This window comes from Cicer arietinum, chromosome 4 (genome assembly GCF_000331145.2).
Source record: "Cicer arietinum cultivar CDC Frontier isolate Library 1 chromosome 4, Cicar.CDCFrontier_v2.0, whole genome shotgun sequence".
Classification (NCBI taxonomy): domain Eukaryota; kingdom Viridiplantae; phylum Streptophyta; class Magnoliopsida; order Fabales; family Fabaceae; genus Cicer; species Cicer arietinum.
In genome coordinates, this window is record NC_021163.2 from 12,656,413 (window position 1) to 12,676,072 (window position 19,660).

Here is a 19,660-nt window from a genome sequence, read left to right on the forward strand (position 1 = left end):
TTGACTATTTAATATCTTTTATTTTAAAAAAATGTTAATGTTGAATTATATTGTAGCGTAGTCTAAATTTAATTGTTTTATTAGTATGCTTTTTTAATTGCGAGCATGAGAAATTGTTGTAAAAAAAAATTATTGAATATATTTAATCAAGAGTTTGAAATTAATTTTATTACAGATTTACATATACTTTAAATCAATTTTAGGTATTTAAAAGTTTTAACTAATTGTTTGTGCAATTGAATTATAGTTATGTTGATATGTACCAAAAATAAATTTTATTAAAAAAATAATTTAATTTTATGCAATACTTAAATTTTCATTTATTTTTTAACATTCAAATTATCATTATAATAAGAAAAATTAAAATAAAAAATAGCATTCAATTATAAATATATAATTTAATTGATAAAAATTAAGTGTTAACATATTTTTTTCCAAACACATATATATAGTAAACTTTTGTTGATTATATTTTTTAATATATTCATATATTATAATTTTAAATAAATTTGTGTATTTTAATAATTGGAAGTAACTTTTTTAATAATTTTTCATATATTCTTATTTTATGATTAATTTTTATAAATTTGTGTATTTTTTGTCAAATAGAATATATATTTTTATTGTATAAAATGTTACTAAAAAATGGATTGACATTAATCAATAATTGAATTTTTAACGTATAAAATCATTACTCACCATAATTAGAATAATATAATTGTTCATTAAAAGAGGATATTTATGTCGATATTTATGAGTGATTAAGTGGTTTTTTTCCATTGAATTTTAGTCATTGGTAAATGACTAATAATATTATAAAATAATTTATAAATTTATTATAAAATAACTTATAAAATAATTTGATAATAATATAAATTATAAATTATTATCAAATTGTAAAATAATTTATAAATTATAAATTTATTATAAATAATTATAAAATAATTTTATAATTTATAAATTTATAAAATAATATTATTATTGGGAGGATGATTGAAGAAGAATAATTTTATAATTTATAAATTTATAAAATAATATTATTATTGGGAGGAAAATTGAGGAAGATTAGGCATTGAGAGTAGATGAGAGAAATGAGAAGAGATCCACATCAGCTTTTAGCTGATGTGAGAAATATTTGTATAGGTGAATGAAATAGAATAAGGTGGCATTCGAGGGTGAAGTGACATTCAGGAGTCTGTTTTAAATATATATAATAGATAAAGGAGATCAATTTATTCGGCGAACATAACTTTACTATTTTTTAAGTATTATAACATGCGTGTGTGTAAAAGTCAATGTTATTACAGAAAATAAAGTCAACCTATACAATTGCATATTTCTTCCTTCTAGCAAATACATAACCTGAAATAATTAATGAGACTGTAAGCTGTTAGTAATAACAATAATAATTTAATAATGAAAAGATTACAGCTTGTTGTTCACTTTTATATAAACATTTATTAATTTTTTAAAATTTATGATATTGTGTATTTTCTCAACTCAAGCGCGTGTCATAGTTTTTCTTTTAAGAAATCATAGTTAGTGCCATGTGCAGAGAGTCTAATCATAATACACCTGAATGGTATTTCAACTTAATTACGTTTCTTCCTCTGTTTTAGTACCATGAAGTACGTTCATGAAAAAGCGGTATTCATCGAACAGCCAATATTCCTAATTTCAATCTTTAATTCATGCATACCAAATAAATGAACAATAATATGCTGTGGCGGCTGGCCTGTGTTATTATAAACAAGAAGCAACATGAAGGTCAATTTGTAAATTTTCAACCATTCCAATAATCATTTCCCTTTGTCGTTTGTATCTATTAAAAAAAATAATATCTTATGTAATTAGCTTAGGTTGACTTTTTTCTGGACGAATTAGGTTGACTTACATAATTGTTTTTTTAAACATACATAAATTTCGAATTCAAATTCTAAGAATATAATTAGTAAAATAAAGTACTTCCAGCTTTGTTGCCCATGCCATATGATTCTACTCGACTCGATCTATCCATTAATTAATCTTCGTAACTGTCTAGGATATATACTCGATTTAAAAAAGATGGCTTAGGTCATTGAGTGTATGAGGAATCAACTGATAATCACATAAATGAGTTTGATATTATAATTTTAATTTGAAATCTTACGGAATTAGATAGCATATTGTTTATACGTTGCTCAAAGAGTAAAACAATTGTTTTTGGTGGATGTTTTTCCAACTCCCACAATTCTCTATCTTACCCAATTCAAGGATCCCACAGTGAAAAAAAATAAAATTAATAATTTATCGAAGTTTGAATTCTGTGGTGTTTTTGTACATTTTAAATAAATATTGGTAGTGGTGGATGAACGATTATCATTATTTTTGTTTTTTATACAAAATTTAATTTTTAGTTACGTAATAAAAAAAAGTTTTAATTTTTTTAATATGTAATAAAAATCTCTCATATTATAATATTTTAAGATTCAAAACTGATAATATTTTATTTAAAATTAATATTATCTTAACAAATATTAAATTGGGTGGTCACTGTCATCCAAATTGTTTAGATGTTGTTGATTTATTTCGCGTGTGTTTTCAACTAATTTTTTCTTCTCATCTCCTTTGTCTTCACAATCACGTTTCCCCCATAATGGGAGAAGATTCAGAGTCACCTGCGAAGATTCACCCACCTCATGAGGAGGTTCCCTCCATTGAAACCACAAGATAAATGTATAATTGTGTATTTGTTGCTAATCTTCCATTGATCATAAACTACCCCAACTTGAGTTATGATTTTAAGAATTACATAGGGGTGTGCAGTTGTTTACGGGTATCAACTTTATTTCAACGCCCTCTCATTTTATCAACTGACTTGTGTTCTACATAACAAAATGGAGAATCCCGAAACAAATTATATAGTTGAATTGTGATTCATGAAGCAAATAAATTATATGTTAACTAGATTTCCTTTCTCATTATCAACAAATGGATGAATTGAGGGGTATGTTGTTCGGGTATAGGATTTGGTTTCATAACCATTATATTTTTGAAAAGTTTATGTTTAATTTAAATTGTGATGTTCTATACTTTTTCTCTAGAATTGACTCTTTAAAATTCTCCGCTCATAGTCTTCGCCATCAAAAATGCTCTAACAACAATGATAATTTTTTGTTGAACGAAGAAAATGCTAATAATAGTAGGAATTTCTATATACGGTATAATTGAAAATTAATATGTTTTAGGTGTTATCAAATTAAAATATCAATAGTTTAATGACATGTCATCTTTGAATCAGTTTGATTATATTTTAAATTTAACACTACCAAATTTTTAAGATTTACATTTTTGTTCTATTTTAAAATAATTAATATTTAATAATCAATTTTTTTTTCTTTATCGTTCTTCAGAGCTCTACCGTTCTTCATCGTCTCTCTCCTATGTTCTGCAATAAGAATCAAAGACGAAAAGTTCATTAAAAATTAAAGACGAACTTGGAAACGGCGACTTATGATCGACAACACCAAGACGGCAACGATACAAACACTAGCAAATTGAGACAGACGATGAATCTTCTAGCAGTGGTAAAATAAAATAAAAATTAAAAAAATAATTTATTAAATTTAAAGGATTAAACTCAAAAGATAAATGTATTGAGCAAATAATTTAGTTTATTTAATATATAATATACAGATACTGATGTGAAAAAAAATAACATAATTGTTGATTAAAAAATTAAGAATATCGACATATTCTTCTTTTTTAAGAGTATTATAGAAATTGTCATAACAGTGACAACTATCTTTAACTCTGAAACACCACACAAAAACAGGAAAAAAACATAGAGTTACACTAAGACGATAGACAATACAGCGTCACATTCAAATAAAATATAAAAGTTAAAAGAAAAATAAATATGTGTGAAAACTAATATAAATAAAAAGATAATACATGACTTCAAAAAATAATTTAAAAAAACAAAACAAAACAAACAAATAGACTTAAACCATCTCTATAAATATAATAGATAAAACAAACGGGTGGACTAGGTTTGTGGGGGGTTAGTTAGGTTAAGAATTTATGAAAATATTTTACTATCACTAAGTTGACATTGCTAAGAAAACATATTTATAACTAAAATAATAATTGTACATTACGTGCATTTGTGAATGGATTACGTGACTTATTTTAATAATATATACACAAGAGTAGTTAAATTCCTTGATCCACATTCCACAGTACTTTTGATCTAAAAAAATTAGAAAAAAGGTCATCATCCTATTCCTCTATCTCTACCCTGTCTTCCCCTTACAACAAAGACAAATTCCTCAAAGATATATATTTATATCTCTCTCTTGTTTTTATTGGTTAAAAAAAACGAGTTAATCAAAGTTAGACCCTTGATTAATGTTTATCTTAATCTGAGTCAGCTAATGATTAAGAATCTTCCTTAATTTCAGCTTTAAGTGGCTTCTCTGTATCAATTTCTTTGCTGTCATCAACATTAACAGTACTAGTTGTTGTAATTGTCCCTAATCCAGTTAATTTCTTAGCTCTTAATGCTTCACCATCCCAATCCGTTTGACTCAAAACAACCAACATAGTCACTGCACAAGAACCTTGAGCAACAAGCAACCCAAGCCAAAGTCCTTGAAAATCAAACCCAACAAAAAATGCTAAACAAATTGCCACAGGCATTCCAATAATGTAAAAACATCCAAAGTTGATATTTGCACCTACTCTTGGCCTTGCAGTTCCTCTTAGCACCCCACAACCTGTTGTTTGTGGACAATTTCCAAGTTCACAAAGTCCTATTAAAGGTAAAACCAAAGATGTAATCTTTATTATCTCTTTATCTTCAGTAAACATACTAGCCCAAATCTTCCTAACCATTACAGCAAAAATCAAAGAAAAAACACCTAAAATGAAGCTACAAGAGAGTCCTACAATAGCTGAAATTTTAGCTTTTGATGGTTTTTGAGCACCTAGCTTATTACCAACTCTAGTTGAAACACTAAAACTTAATGATGATGGAAAAATATAAAGCAAAGAAGTTGTTTGAATCAAAATTCCCATAGAAGCAACAGTTGCTCTTGGATTTATCAACAAACCACACAACAGAATCATGATTTCATACCACCACCATTCAAGACAAACAGAAAGACAACTTGGTATAGCTAAATTGAGAAGTGATTTCCATTGTTTGAAACATTGTGAAGAGAAACCACCCCATGTTTTTTTATGTGTGCCAGAGAAAACTATGTAGAGAATCAAAGAAGCAACAACGTTGAAATTTGTCCACACCCCACTTAAAGCAACACCTTTGATTCCCATATTGAGGTGAGAAACAAGAAAGTAGTTTATAGGGACATGAAGAAAAATGGCTAAAGTAGCACAAAGGGTTAAAGGGAGAGTAATGGATTGGCTTCTAAGGTAAATTCTTAAAGGGTGTAAAAAAGATTGAGCTAAGAGATCAGGAATGGAATAGATAAGATATAATTGAGCTTGTGTAGCTATAGATTCTTCTTGGCCACATAAAAGAAGGATTTTTTTTGTGTAAAGCCAAAGAATTGATATAGGAATAGAAGTTAAGAGTAACAAGAGAATGGTTCTTTGTAAGCAAAGACCAAGGAGAGTGTATCTTTTGGCACCAAAGGCTTGTCCACAAATAGGCTCCATTCCGACCGCTAGACCGGAGAGGATTGAGTAACCGGTAATGTTAGCGAAACCGACCGCTAGCGAACCGCCTGCTAAGGCGAGTTCGCCGAGGTGACCAAGAAAGAGCATGGAGATCATTGAACGACAATATAGTAAGAGACCGGTTAGGATCATAGGAAGGGCAATTTTGGCTATAGAAATTATTTCTTTGAAGGTAGCTCTAAGATGGGTTTTTTGGATTTGTATTGTTGTTGGATTCTTTTGTTGTTGTTGGTATGTTGCTATGTTTGTGTCCTTTTGGATAAGTGGAATGGTCATCATGTTGTTGTTTGGTTCATTTTGGTCTTTGATTTGAACTACTAGAAATTCAGGATTTGAATTGCATTTGCAAGAGAGTTGAGAAGTTAGATGACACATAGTTTCTCTAATTATTTGATGTTTGTATCAAGAAAAAAATCGAATGGTTTAGAGAAGATTTAAAAATTGAAATATAGAAAGAGTCAAGGAATGAAGAGAATAAAGTTGAAGAGGGGTTGTACAAATTGTTGTGTGTTGCGTTTTATAGCCTTTGAATGTGTAATGTCCTTAGGCACTTTTGTAGGGCTAAAAACATCTAGCATCGACCGGCCTAAAGTATATAGTATATATATAAATATGAGATATTTAATTAGTAAATTATGCATCTTTAGAAAGATCTTTATTTTACATTATTATCGTTTAATTATTAATTTGTTTTCGATAAGGTGTTATTTTTGATTGATGAGGGGCCATATAACACTTTGGAAGGTTGATATATATATATATAACAAGTGATTTCAAATATATCAATTTTCATTACTATCTTTATTGAATTGACAAAAATATTCAAATATATACAAATTATATGATTTCGTGACGAGGGGCCAAATCAAGTTTGAATATATTATTTAGGCGTTAGAAATGTGTTGTTTTTTCTTTTGTTTTTGGTAATCCAAAATATATTGTCCAATCATCAAAGTAAAATTAAAATGATTTCAAGATTTTAACTTATACGCATATGCTAAAAGACACGAGGGGGAAAGGATAATCCAAAAGTGATATTTTAGACAATAGTCACAGTTTGTATAGTATTAAGGGTCAGTGTTGCTATAGACAAGGTTGTCCTTGGACAGTTATATAAGGATTAGGTTTTGTAAGCAAACCAAAAGCCAAAAGCCCATTAGAGTCCTTCAATGTTCAACCTTGATTTATAAGAAATTATTCATCAGTATTAGAGACCTTGTGTCAAAATAAATTTGTTTGGTTCATACATGGGACAAGGCCACACTTAACGGTTTGTTCAACTAAGTAGGGTCCATCAAGAGATTCCAGTGTATTGTGTTGTTTTTTACATCACATATACAAGGGATGATAACAAAAAGGCATGTGTTTCATTGTCAATGTGTGCTGTCTATTAATTTGCCTATATTAATATAGTAACTAGATTTATCATGTCAATTGTTTTTGTTCATTGAATCTAAAGAGTCAGTTATGAATTATGCTTAAAGAAAATTGTTATTACTTTCTCTTGATTTTAAAAATTAACGGGTAGTCAAAGGTTTAATTGTTTGATATTTGATGTATGCAAAAATATGATATTTTAAAGCATTTAGTCGCCAATTAATCGGTATGTATGTTTATCTATTTATAAGATAAATAAAATGAATTAAAATATAATTTTTAACAATTTCTTTAATTTAATATTTGTTTTAGTTTTTTATCTTAAATTTAATATTCATTTTAGTCTTTTATTTTAAAATTTATTTTAGTATTTTATATTTTTGAAATATGTATATGTTAGTCTTTTTTTTTTAAAAAAGCCTTACATTGTTACTATCAAACACTAAATATAAGAAAAGAGGAGTATTCTGCAATCGAATTCCAAATCTGTATCTCTAACGTATTAAATGACAATATATGAATTCTCTTAAGTGCAACTCATACATTAAATATTGCAGTGGCAAATCATAGGTCGACACATGTGCTTAAGAATCCAAAAATTAATTAATTGAGACCTGCGCCGTAAATTTATGAGTTTAGCCTTAGCATGTCATTGCTTAAATAAAATAATAAATAACAACAAAAAAAAAGTCTTAGCATGTCATTAACACATTAGACGTTTTTAATTATGAAACTACACAATAAATATAAAATGTAGTATTGCAAATTTGAATCTGCACTACAATGTATCAAATTTTTCTACTGTTTTTTTTTATTATTTGAATTGCACTTAGGCAACTCACGTAATACCATTTTATTATTAACAAATGTTAGTTGTTGTTTTATTTGTGATAGAGTTGACCTCATGGTCTTTTTATTATTTTAATATATATCGATGAATGTTTTGGTGAATCAAAACTTATGTCTATCGTAGATTAATGTTTAAAAGTTATTAGAATTTCTAACGAGAATTAACAATATTCGTCAGAAGTAGAAGTTCACGCCATCTCCGTCCTTATAATTGAGACGGTAATATATTAGGTGTTGGTTTAGCAAATTCATTTTTGAGATACACATTTGTTATCTTTTGTTTTTGTTGAACGACCATCAATCAAGTCATTTTTTTCAGTCATGAGAAGAACATGAACTTCAATTTTTATGAGACGTCTCCCGTTATTAGAATTTTAAAAACTATTTTCAAGTACTAGTTAGAATTTGTCCTATGGAAAGACAACTTCAAAAGTGGGACACCTATTTTTTTAAAAAATAAAAATAAAAAATAGAACACCTTGTTAGGTTGTCAACTATACACAGATACTTTAAAGTTATTTGAAATTCTAATAATAATCGATGACACTTCTTGGAGATATAAGGTAACAACTCTCCTCGTCTTTATAATTGAGACAGTGACATAATTGGTGTTGGTTCAACGAGTTGAATTTTGAAGGACACATCTATTTTTTTTCTTTTTTTTTATGATTGATAAATTTCATTGAAAAAAATATTTTTTCTTCTTATTTTTATCGAAATTTCATTGATCAACTCATTGTTTGAATCGTAAAAACCAAGAAAGTCATTGGCTTATAATTCGAATGAGAACTAGTGAATTCGATTGCCATTAAATTGTTATGTGACTTTTAAATACTGATCCACGCAATACGCAGTACTTATCAAAGTTTACCATAGCATTTACCATAGCATTTGGTTACTATTATATACTCAATAATATTGAAGAAACTCAAATTATAATTGCTCTGTGCATTTTTCACAATTTGAATTTTTTTATGATTTTTTATTTTATTTTCTAACACTTTAATACATACATGTGACCAAATAAACATTTAAACTCTCGTACAATTACACATTTGATTCTTAACAAAATTCATTATAAAGAAATTGTTTGAACCAGTGCAGTTGTAGCATGCAAGAGTCAAAGCTAACATCGAAAGTACACTATTAGTTATCTAATACGTTTTATAGTTTCTACCAATATTTTTAAAAGAACACTAATTCAGTGGGATGACATTTAATTTTTAGTACAGACCAAAATAATTTATTCAATAATTACTAACAAAAGAATAAATTTAGTAAGGTAGTTGTCTCATTAATATCACTTACTGCTTTTAGTATTGTTGATTGTCCCTTCAAACTAAAACAAATCATTTCAACATATTTTGTCCTCATACACTTTCTTGAAAAATTCTCATAAGGTCAACCCATCACACAAGTCAAATGCACTTAACTGCCGAGTTTTTATGGTCTAGATTATCAAAAAGAAATATTTTGTGGATATAAGTAATTCCAATCAATTTTTATAAATTATCTTTCAATCATCCAGTCTCATACACCGCCTCATGATCTCTCTTATTCCTACAAAAATTTAGGGACACTTTTGTACCTATGATCATGGGCATCACATGTGTGTAATGCCTTGTCATAGTTTTATAGGAAACGAGAAAAAAAGTGTCCTCATCATGGGTTATGAAGTGTCATGAGCATCACTTTATAACCATAATCAAGACACTTGTTTTCTCCATATTCATTTATTAAACTCATAAAAGTAAAATGGCAATCAAATTACCTTGAATGCTTCCAGGTACACAAGAATTTGACGACACAAAAACTTTAATAAGGCCACATAAGTTCGATAATATTGATCAAATATTTAGCACCACTATTTGACTTTTAAACAAAGATTCTACAACATTAGACTGACATTGAAGTATGAATCTTATCTAAATGAATAAAGGACACAAAAATTGTCAAAACCACCAAAAGTTTCAAAGCTTTATGCAACTACACTACAGCTATTTGCTGAAAACTAAATTTAGTCCAGTAACGACCTAGTTATACAATCTGTTGGCCCTTCAGGTTTTTTTCATTAAGGACTGAAATCATTCTTCTGCAGGGGGTGACTGGCTCTGGCTGCAACAACATGAATGCACATAATCAAAACAACAAACATATCAAACGGGTGTAAAGAAGGCTGGAAAAAATAAACAAAATTTTCAAGCAATGAATAAATGTCAGCTAACCTGCGGTATTGTTCATGCATGGGACTTTCAGGACCACCATAATTGGGACTGTCCCTGGGTTCAGGCATAGTATTAGGGCTCCCTCCATGATCATTGTATGAAGTGGGGTTCCCTTTTGCATCAGGACTAGGGCTCCCTCTATACTCATTGTATGGGCTGGGGTTCCCTTTTGCATCAGGACTATGTCTAGGGACATGGCCATTTTCAGGGCTATCCTTCACAGTATCATAAGGGCTATCACCAGATCTATGACCTTTTTTAAGGTCTATCCTCTCTCCTTCTTCGGGACTATGGGAGAGAGACCTGTCAGTTCTCTCCCGCTCTTTCTGATAAGGACTGCGGCTGGTGTCACGAACAGGCTCAGAACCATCCCTATCTCTTCTATAAGGACTAATGCTTCTACGCCCATAAGCAGGGCTACCTCGCTCTCTCCGATGGGGGCTTCTACTACGGCTTACGCCACGCCCATAGTCAGGGCTGCTCCTCTCCCTCTTATATGGACTGGGGCCACGACCATAATCAGGACTGCCCCTTTCTCTACGATAAGGACTGGGTGATCGCCTTCCATCACGGCTTCTGTCACGTTGACGATCACGGCCTCTCTCAGGGCTATGTCCATTTCGCCTAATATCATCATCTTTAGCGGCAAATTCAACGGAAATAACTCGATCCAACAACTTGCTGCAAATCAGGATTTGAAAAGAACTCAGGTTATCATTTTAAAAAATACAAAACCATAATGGGAAGATAAAACTGCCTAGAACTTAAAATTATTGGCATCCATCATGATAGCATAATATTTGGCCAAGCAACCAGACTAAAGGAAACAGGTATTACCAAACCACACCCCATATCCTCCAGAAATTTACAATAATAAGTAGTAATTATAAGCCAATGACAGTTTTGAAAGAGGGAAAAATCTTGACCTATATACAAATAACTGAATTACCTCATATTTGTAGCTTCCAGTGCTTTGCAAGCATCATCTTCTGATTCATACTGAACAAATGCAAAATTTCTTCTGATCCTCACATTAACTATCTTACCATATGGCTCAAAGTGCCTCTCCAAGTCCCTTGTTCTGGTATGGTATGTATCAAAATTAATGACAAATAATGTTTTTGATGGTCTTGCATTAGCTGAAGATCTTCTTGGACGTTCAGCAGGCCTTCGGATGCCACGCTCTTGCTGTAGCGCAATACATCCAATGATGATGAAAACATAATTGGCAAAAACAATATTCTAGCATCAGCATTCTGGTAAAAGAAAATACCAACGATGTGTTACCTTTGTCCATTCTACGCGAAGCCTGCGCCCTTTTCGGCCAAATTCTATCCGATCAAGGGCACGAATTGCAGCCTCAGCATCTCTCTCATCTTCCATATAGATAAAAGCAAATCCTGCACACACAAAAAAGTTTTATCAATTTTGTATTAACATTTATCATAAAACTGAGAAAAGATAATTCAGACAAACAGTCCAATCAACAAAACTTCACTTGTGATGTGGCAACTGACCCCTCTGCTATGCACGAACTCAATACTGACAACTTGGAAATTAAAATTTAGGTAAACCGCCTTTTTTGTATGAACTAATTTGACCAACAGAATTAGTAACAGACCTTGCGTAATAAACAAATTTGTGTCAAGAACAAGAATCCAAAAGTGTAGGTCTCATGGTGGGTCAACGGAAAGTGAGTGCCTTCTCCATTCATTCTGCTGCCACTGCTGTGAGGTTGGCAATATTTCAACCTTGAAACATGTCCAAAAGTGAAGGCTGGCAAAAGGCACGAAAATTGAAAGGCAATTGTGACTGAGGAATACGTGGAATTGTGCCATTGTGGATCAAATTGAATGATTTGAAGATGTGCATCGCGGGCAGGAAACGGATTTCTGAAAATCCCATCCATTAGCTTGGGAGTAAATGGATATGCAAAGATAATCCTGCGCCAAAGAAAATGTTGAGTATGGGGGTTGATGCTTCAAAAATACATGATTTTGACTTAAAGATATCTTGAACCCCCCCACAAGTGCTCAACAAGGTGCTATACACCAAGGTCCAACTCTTGTAACTGAATCACCAATCTTGGAAGATACTATGTAGTTGCTGACCCGCAGGAGGATGATGCCATATGTCGGATAAAGACTCTCATGCTGCTCCACTACTGTTGGATGTCTTAAAGGACTGATCGCAGATGTGCAACATATGTTAATGTGTATTTCTCACTACCATCTAATACGTACTGTTCGGGGTGACAAAACATAGAGATAAAGGTACTTCTATTGTCAAGTGTTCCCAGTTCTCGTGATTTATGGTGAAACACTTAAATTTTAAATCAACCAATTTATTTTTTAAACATTCATGTTGTGTTACAAGGACAGTTCTCACAAGAGACCCTGTCCTACCATAAATCATCATGAAACCCCCTGGAGCAGATAAGTAATATATACTTCCAATTTATCTACTGAATTCAATAATATGGAAATTGACTCAGTCCACATTTCCCAAGTAACAAAACTCAGTGTTCCTTTCTCAACTGGATTGAATCAAACCCAACAGCAATCTGGTGTAAAACTAATGTAGAACTATTAATTAATATTATACACACACTATAAACTTGTCTGTAATGAAATTATATAATCTACTCAATTCAAGAATAACAGATTATAAGTTATTAAAACTCAACCTTTTATAGGCTCTATTTTCCACTGGTAAAAATAACTAATGTACAACTATGCAGTAAAAACCAAAGTTCAACCTCAAATATCTGGTCCATGCTAATTTACCTTAACTATATGAGAACTGAGACATTGAAATACTATTAAGCGTCCACCTTAAAATTTTCAAATACATAAATTAGCAAATCGGAAAATAACAAACAAAACCTTACCAGACTTCAAATCCACCCTATCAACCTTCCCGTATCGTCTAAAAAGACGTTCCAGCTCAGACTCCCGTGCATCATATTCAACATTTCCACAGAAAATAGGTTTCATTTTCCCTGAACACAAAAGTTGACAAACATTCAAAATTATACACCTGACCAAGCATGCATGATAATCATAATCATAGCCGCATAATTATCAAACTGAGGAAATTAATTTTGAGTCTTTAACCCTTCAAGCTTTTAGACATTTTATCAACTACAAAAGAGCGAATTAAATTAAACTAATACAACTACCATTCATCATTTCTGAGAAAATTGAGCATTGCATTTACACGCTGCAAATGAAAAACCAACAATAACAACTAAAAGAAAATTATAACATAGAACAAAAACATATCAATACTCAGAAATTCAGATCTGGATTTTTGGTGCGAATTGGAAAGATATGATGAAAACAATGTTGAATGAAAAAGGAAGGATGCATCAGATTTATGATGGAATCGGGGTAGAGATGGATGGTTGTCTAACCTTGGAAGAGAGTTGGGTCGGAACCCTAGGCAGAGCAGAGAAATTTCACTGATTTGATTTTTTTTTTTTATTGAGATTTTTGAGTCGTTTGACCAACACAAGTGAAATGAGCGGATCTCACAGAAATGTATCACAATATATAGTGATGGATGAACGGACGAGATTGAACTTTTCTCGTTTTGCTCAGATGCCCTTCTATTTTCTCAACTTTTGCGTGAAAGTCCTTTTGTTGGATCATTATAATTTATAAACTTCTCTCAGAAATTTTTTCGGGAAAAACGAAAATTAAATATTAATTTTTTAACGGTAGAAACATAAAATTTATATTTTATTTTTCTAAAAAAAATATTTATAATGTTTTAAAGTGATTAAAAAAATCGTTGAATATTTAAAGGAATTATATAATTTAAGTTAAAAGTAAATACTAAAAATAAAACTAAAAAACTTTTTGAAACTAAAAAAATAAAATAATTATAGATACTAAAAATTTATTTAACTCAATATTTTATTAATCAAATTAATCTCTAAAATTTATATATAATTGATTTTTTTTACGTCTATTTGTGTTTGATATTATAAAATTTATTTAACTCAATATTTTCACAGTCAATTATTTAAAAATTATTTTTTAAGAACATTTTAGAAAACCATAAATTATAAAATGTTTGTTTATTATGGTAAAAGGTAATTTCTTTAAATGATTTATAAAGTTAGTCAAACCATTTTTTATTTAAAGTAATATTGAAATTTTACTATTTACTTTAGATTTTCATTTTAAAAAGTTTTATAACAAACTTTAAAATAATTAAGAATATTAAATAAAATAGATTTAAAACTATACGTTATGTATGTAAAATTATTTTATATTAATAATGGATCAGAACTTACTATTAACTACTTTAGGAGGGAAACCTATGTGGTAAGCTAGAGGGGCCACGACTAGTGTAGCTTTTTTTTTTTACATATATACTTGCGTTTCCAATGGATGAAGTGGTGAAATCTTGGAGTCTCTTTGCGCCTACATAATACTCCAATTGATTCGTGTCCACATAAACATTTAAAGTTTTTATATTATTACTTTAATTAATGCTACCAATTTTATTTTTATTTTATCTCATAAAAATGATTTTTATTGTTATTAACACTATATTTTACTGACCAGTCTTTTTCGGCATAAATATAGTCGAAACAACAATTCTCAATAAGATAAAATTTTGACCGAGTGTTTGTTATTGCACTCCCTCTAGTTTCAAATTTAAACAGATGTAACTTACTTTTAGTTTTACTTTATTTAATTTAATGATGTATATCTTAAATTACCATTCAACTAATATAAATTTTATTTTTTAGTATTTCTTTTAGGTAATAACCGATGTTTAGTTCTTTAAATTTAATTTAATTTTTATTTAGAATTTTAAAGTTTATTTTGTTTTTCGATTTAATCAAGTTATATTTGTGTGTCTTATTAGTTTTTAAAATCTATTAAATTAAACATGCAAGTTTGAAAAAACATTCAAATTATTGTCGTAAAATGTGAAGATTTAATTGAAACATCGCAACAAGATTATATGTATGGACAAACATTTTATGACTTTGTTTTTAAGACTATACGTGTTTTCAAATTGTTATATAGACAAAATCAAAAAATATAGATTATTAATAAAATTTTATTAATATTTTATGAATAATTAATATAATAGGCATATTGTTGCATTATTTCGCAGAATTTCAAATGATTAGAAGATTTTTAACTATTGTCGAAATTTAGATAAAAGACTAACAGTGCAAACATAATATAACTTATAACAATCAAAAGAAAATAAATTTAAATGATCTAAGTAAGAATTGAGTTAAACACTTATGAAAATGTGCTTATTTTTATAATATCCATAAAATTAACTGCATTCAATGAAATTTATTAATGTAAAGTTTAGTTATTTTCACTTATAATCAATACTAGAGATTAGTTTATATAAATATGAATATTTTCTTTACTAGATGAATAACTTATAATCAATATTTTCTTTTATATATAATTGGTCACCTGATAAATGAAATCTTGGTTCCGGCGCTGTACTAAGCACATTCGGAAATGTACACATCATTTACATCTCCTCGAACAGTTAAAGAAATACCAAAATATGTTTAACTGGCCAGAGGTTCAAATAAATAAAACTTTTACATTTGTATATGTATAGCTTACGCATAAGCTATAAGCTTCCCATAACTTACAAAAATAAATCTTAAAAATGATCCTTTTTCTTCTTAATTAAAAATCATGGCCTACTTGCTTTTTGTGAGTATGTTAACTGTACAGCTAACATCTCTATAATATCTTTAGATTTCTGACCAAAACTGAAAATATAAATGAGTTTCCCTTATGTTCCACCATTAATGAATTCATATAAGGCCCATAAGAGGATGCCAATCACTGTGTCCCTCACTAAACTCTTGACTAACCCATCAATCCAGACACTAGAACCCCCATCATACGATTTTTTTCCTACAAGGTCTCGAAACCTCAAATCCCCTGTATCAGATAACAGAGAATATATTACACCATTCATGTGGCCTTTTCCAATTACACCTACCACCCTTTTACAGTTATTCACAGCCTTGCTCCTCTTCAGAGACCATGCAAGATACTGCAAAAATAAAACAAACCATTACTTTTTACTTGTAGTGCTAAAGGATACTACTGTAATGCAATTTTGAGTGAGGGACCGTGAGATAAGAAAGGAAGAAAAACTTACAGTATCGCGTTCATGTATAAGAGGTGCCAATAGGGATGGATATGAAAAACTGAGTTGCTCATAAAGCTGAAGTGTACCATCATCTGAACTTGCTTTCTGCAGCTAAAAATATTTGGCTCTTTAGTTTTTTAAATAACTACTACGAAGGATAAAAGTATAAAGCATTTATTTTTTTGGGTTTGAAAACCCTCCAAAGACAGTAGTAAATAATTAAGTAATGTTTGACTAAAGATTATTCTTGTCAAAGATCGAACTCTAGCACTTCCAATAGATTAAACCTTTATTGAAGAAACTCATTAACCACTTGAGTTCAATAATTTGATTAAAGGACATTTAACATAAAAAAGAGTATAAATTGAAGTTAATCTAGGCAAGAGAAAGGACCTCAAGCTTATTTGTAGAAATGTCTGATGAAGATGTAATCCCACGGATAACTATGATCAATAAACTCAACTTCTCAGTCCATTTCAAAGCCTTCCATGCTCTCTGAAGCTGCAAAACAGATTAATATAGACCAGAAAGAAAAAAAAATTAATGTTGTAATTTACTACATTAAATGCAACCATAAACTCCATCATCCTAGATCATATACAGGAAATTTCAGCTGTTTCCCATTGTTTCAAATTCAATATACAAAAATCTGGAATAATCGTTGAACTCATCTATTTCCTTGGCATGATATGTGATATGTACATACTGTTATTTCAATTGGCCTATCTCCCAAAACTATTTGTGCACCAACTTCCTCTGACATTTTTCGAGCAGCGCGGAACTGCATAATAGACATTGCTTTTTGTCAAAATGAGTTCTACATCCAAAAGCCACAAATATTGAAGGAGTAAATTAACATTTTAGTCTTTGAACTGGTAAACGCCGGTCAATTTAGTCCCTCAAATTTGCAAAATAACAATTTGGTCCTTTAAATTGAAAATATCAGTCAATTTAGTTACCTCGTCGCCAAAAGGACGATTAATATCTGAAGAGATCTTTGATGAAAAACCGGCCAGAAGCAATCGTAATGCTAAAGCAGTTTGACCACCTGACATTTAGTTCATGAGCAATAAATAAGTTTTCTAGTAGATCCCATGAGTAGCTTAGTTTTTTCAACCATGTGAATGAAAAAAATAGATTACTCTAAAAGATTGTTTCTCTCTATTTGATTTAAATCAAGTGAAGTTTAATGTGAGTCAAACATACTAGTATCACACCAAGAAAAAACATAGACATGTGGAACAAATTTTGTGCTTACCCAGGTTTATGCTACGACCAATAGCTCCAAAAAAACCATTCCCGCTTAAGGAAAACATAGTAGAACGTAATTGTTTGTCAAGCTCACCATCATCAGCATACATGATCCCAGCTCTGGAAATGAAATCTGCAAAAATTGAAGTTATGATGCGGATTGACAGTATATATATAAAAAATTCATTTGTATAACTTCTTATGATATCAGTTGGAAAATAAAATTAAGAACTATAATATAGAGTATATACAAAGGAAAATTTTACACATTCTTATTATTTACAATAAATAGTACAAGCTATATGATTTTTAAATTTCTTGAGATATAGCAGCTACAAATAAGAAAATCAAAACATTAACAGTTGAATCATCATAATCACATATAGTTATTGTTTGTTTATGTAATGTGTATTAAGTTTTTATATTGTGTGTCTAACAATATATATAAGATGAGAAATGTCTCCCATTTATAGATGCATTTCCAAATCCTATCACATTCCGTACTCGCAACACACCTCTCACGCCCTGAACATCAGGAGTGTGACCTTAGTGACCTAATAGGAGATAGTTCAATTGATACTGGATAGACTCTGATACATTTTTGAAGTCATTAATACTGAGTCTAACTCTATTTAGACCATATATCTTTTTCAATGAGTTTTTTCAATATATTCTCTTTGGCTAGACACTATTAGGTTTGGTGTGTGAATAATAATAATTTGGTGGATGACCGAATAGATACACTCTTGGATCATGTATATGAATGCATACATAGATTAGTGAGTTTATAAAATGCATTAAAATTCAAGGTTATGAAAAGAAAATATGAGTTCTTGCCTGCTTCTGCAGAGCTCAACAACAACATTATCTGGCTTCACAGCCTTAACAACACGCTCAACCTCCATAGACGATTGTTTAGAAACATGGGTAGTTCCAACCAACCAAATAGAATCAGGCTCAACAAATTCAGTTCTCCAAGAAGGAACAGGACCAAACCTCTTCTTCTGAACCAAAACCAAGCTCCCATTGTCAGCCAAATCAAGCAGCTCGGGGTAAGATTCAGCTATGGCAGCTCTGGATTCTTCCGAAATCTCTAGCTTGTAATTGAAGTCTTGAGGTGGGGGTTTGATGGAAACTTTTAAGGGTGTTAGAGATGTTTTTGAAAGCAAGAATGGGTTGGTGGTGAAAATTGGGAAGGTTGATTTTATTAGGGTGGAATCCATGGAATGGAAGGAAGGTGAATAGGTAAGGTAATGGATGCTAAAAGTATTATTTTCTTTTTTTAATAAAAAGGATACTCGAGATATTGTTGAACTGAAGAGTGGGAGGAAATAATAGTACGTAATATAATTAAAATTTGTGATTCTCAATTTTAGACTATCGTTCAATCGAGGAAAACCAATCAATCATCTTAAGACCAACCAATTATTTTGTATTTTTTGTCACATTTATTTTTGGAAAAATGCTATTTCAACAAAACACAATATTTGGCATAATATGAGGTGTTATCCGTATTTATACATTCAACAATATTTTTTTTTTAAATTCAATTTTGTTTTTTGAATTTTTTTATTTTGAAACTCGTATATATAAATTTATATCATTAATTATTTTGATATTTTATTAATCATTAAAATAAATAACATTAATCATATTAGAGTACTGTCATTTAATAGTTAAATAATAGTTAAATAAGTACTATAAAGTGGTTAATAAGATATATGTTTAAAAAATAGTTAATAACATTGTATCAAGTTTTCAAGTAGTTAATAATACAAATATATATATATATATATATATATATATATATTTTTTTTTAAAATGTTTTTATTTTTCTGAAAAAATAAAATACACAATACACCATATAAATATTATATTTGAATCTAACTTTGTGTTTTAATGACACGCAAAAAATATAATTTATCTATTTTATTTTCTTTTTTTGTTAAACTCGCTTTCAATTTGAAGTTGTACTTCTATTGAGTGTTCTTGTTGTGAACACATAATTTATCACGTCTAGCAATTTTTATATGCAGTAAGAATTTAGACATACATAACAAAAATCTATATTTTTTAATTATTTTAAAAATATACAGTATTTAATATTTTTTATGTTA

General features: G+C 29.8%; 3 protein-coding genes across 6 annotated transcripts; all 3 read right to left on the minus strand.

Annotated features, from left to right (window-relative positions):
- Window positions 1–4,191: 4,191 nt before the first annotated feature.
- LOC101509286 (protein DETOXIFICATION 49) lies at window positions 4,192–6,190 on the minus strand. Its single transcript, XM_004496547.4, has one exon. The coding sequence runs from the start codon at window positions 6,055–6,057 to the stop codon at window positions 4,420–4,422; it is 1,638 nt and encodes a 545-aa protein (XP_004496604.1). The 5' UTR covers window positions 6,058–6,190; the 3' UTR covers window positions 4,192–4,419.
- Window positions 6,191–9,722: 3,532 nt separating this feature from the next.
- On the minus strand, window positions 9,723–13,683 carry LOC101509600 (serine/arginine-rich splicing factor RS40). Of its 2 annotated transcripts, XM_073367799.1 has the most exons (7): window positions 13,549–13,645; window positions 13,024–13,134; window positions 11,755–12,076; window positions 11,421–11,533; window positions 11,083–11,321; window positions 10,134–10,814; window positions 9,723–10,023 (listed from the first exon to the last, which is right to left on the minus strand). In XM_073367799.1, exons 4-7 carry the CDS (start codon window positions 11,514–11,516, stop codon window positions 9,993–9,995), a joined length of 1,047 nt encoding a protein of 348 aa, XP_073223900.1. In that variant the 5' UTR covers window positions 11,517–11,533; window positions 11,755–12,076; window positions 13,024–13,134; window positions 13,549–13,645; the 3' UTR covers window positions 9,723–9,992. The 2 variants fall into 2 exon arrangements, with proteins under 2 accessions (XP_073223900.1, XP_004496607.1); XM_004496550.4 differs by lacking the exon at window positions 11,755–12,076 and having other exon boundaries at window positions 13,549–13,683.
- Window positions 13,684–15,671: 1,988 nt separating this feature from the next.
- On the minus strand, window positions 15,672–18,866 carry LOC101510796 (uncharacterized). 3 transcript variants are annotated; one of them, XM_004496553.4, is made up of 7 exons: window positions 18,381–18,866; window positions 17,551–17,663; window positions 17,252–17,340; window positions 16,999–17,073; window positions 16,686–16,793; window positions 16,302–16,403; window positions 15,672–16,193 (listed from the first exon to the last, which is right to left on the minus strand). In XM_004496553.4, exons 1-7 carry the CDS (start codon window positions 18,764–18,766, stop codon window positions 15,927–15,929), a joined length of 1,140 nt encoding a protein of 379 aa, XP_004496610.1. In that variant the 5' UTR covers window positions 18,767–18,866; the 3' UTR covers window positions 15,672–15,926. The 3 variants fall into 3 exon arrangements, with proteins under 3 accessions (XP_004496610.1, XP_004496611.1, XP_004496612.1); XM_004496554.4 differs by having other exon boundaries at window positions 16,302–16,397; window positions 18,381–18,865; XM_004496555.4 differs by having other exon boundaries at window positions 17,551–17,676; window positions 18,381–18,548.
- Between the last annotated feature and the right edge of the window lie 794 nt (window positions 18,867–19,660).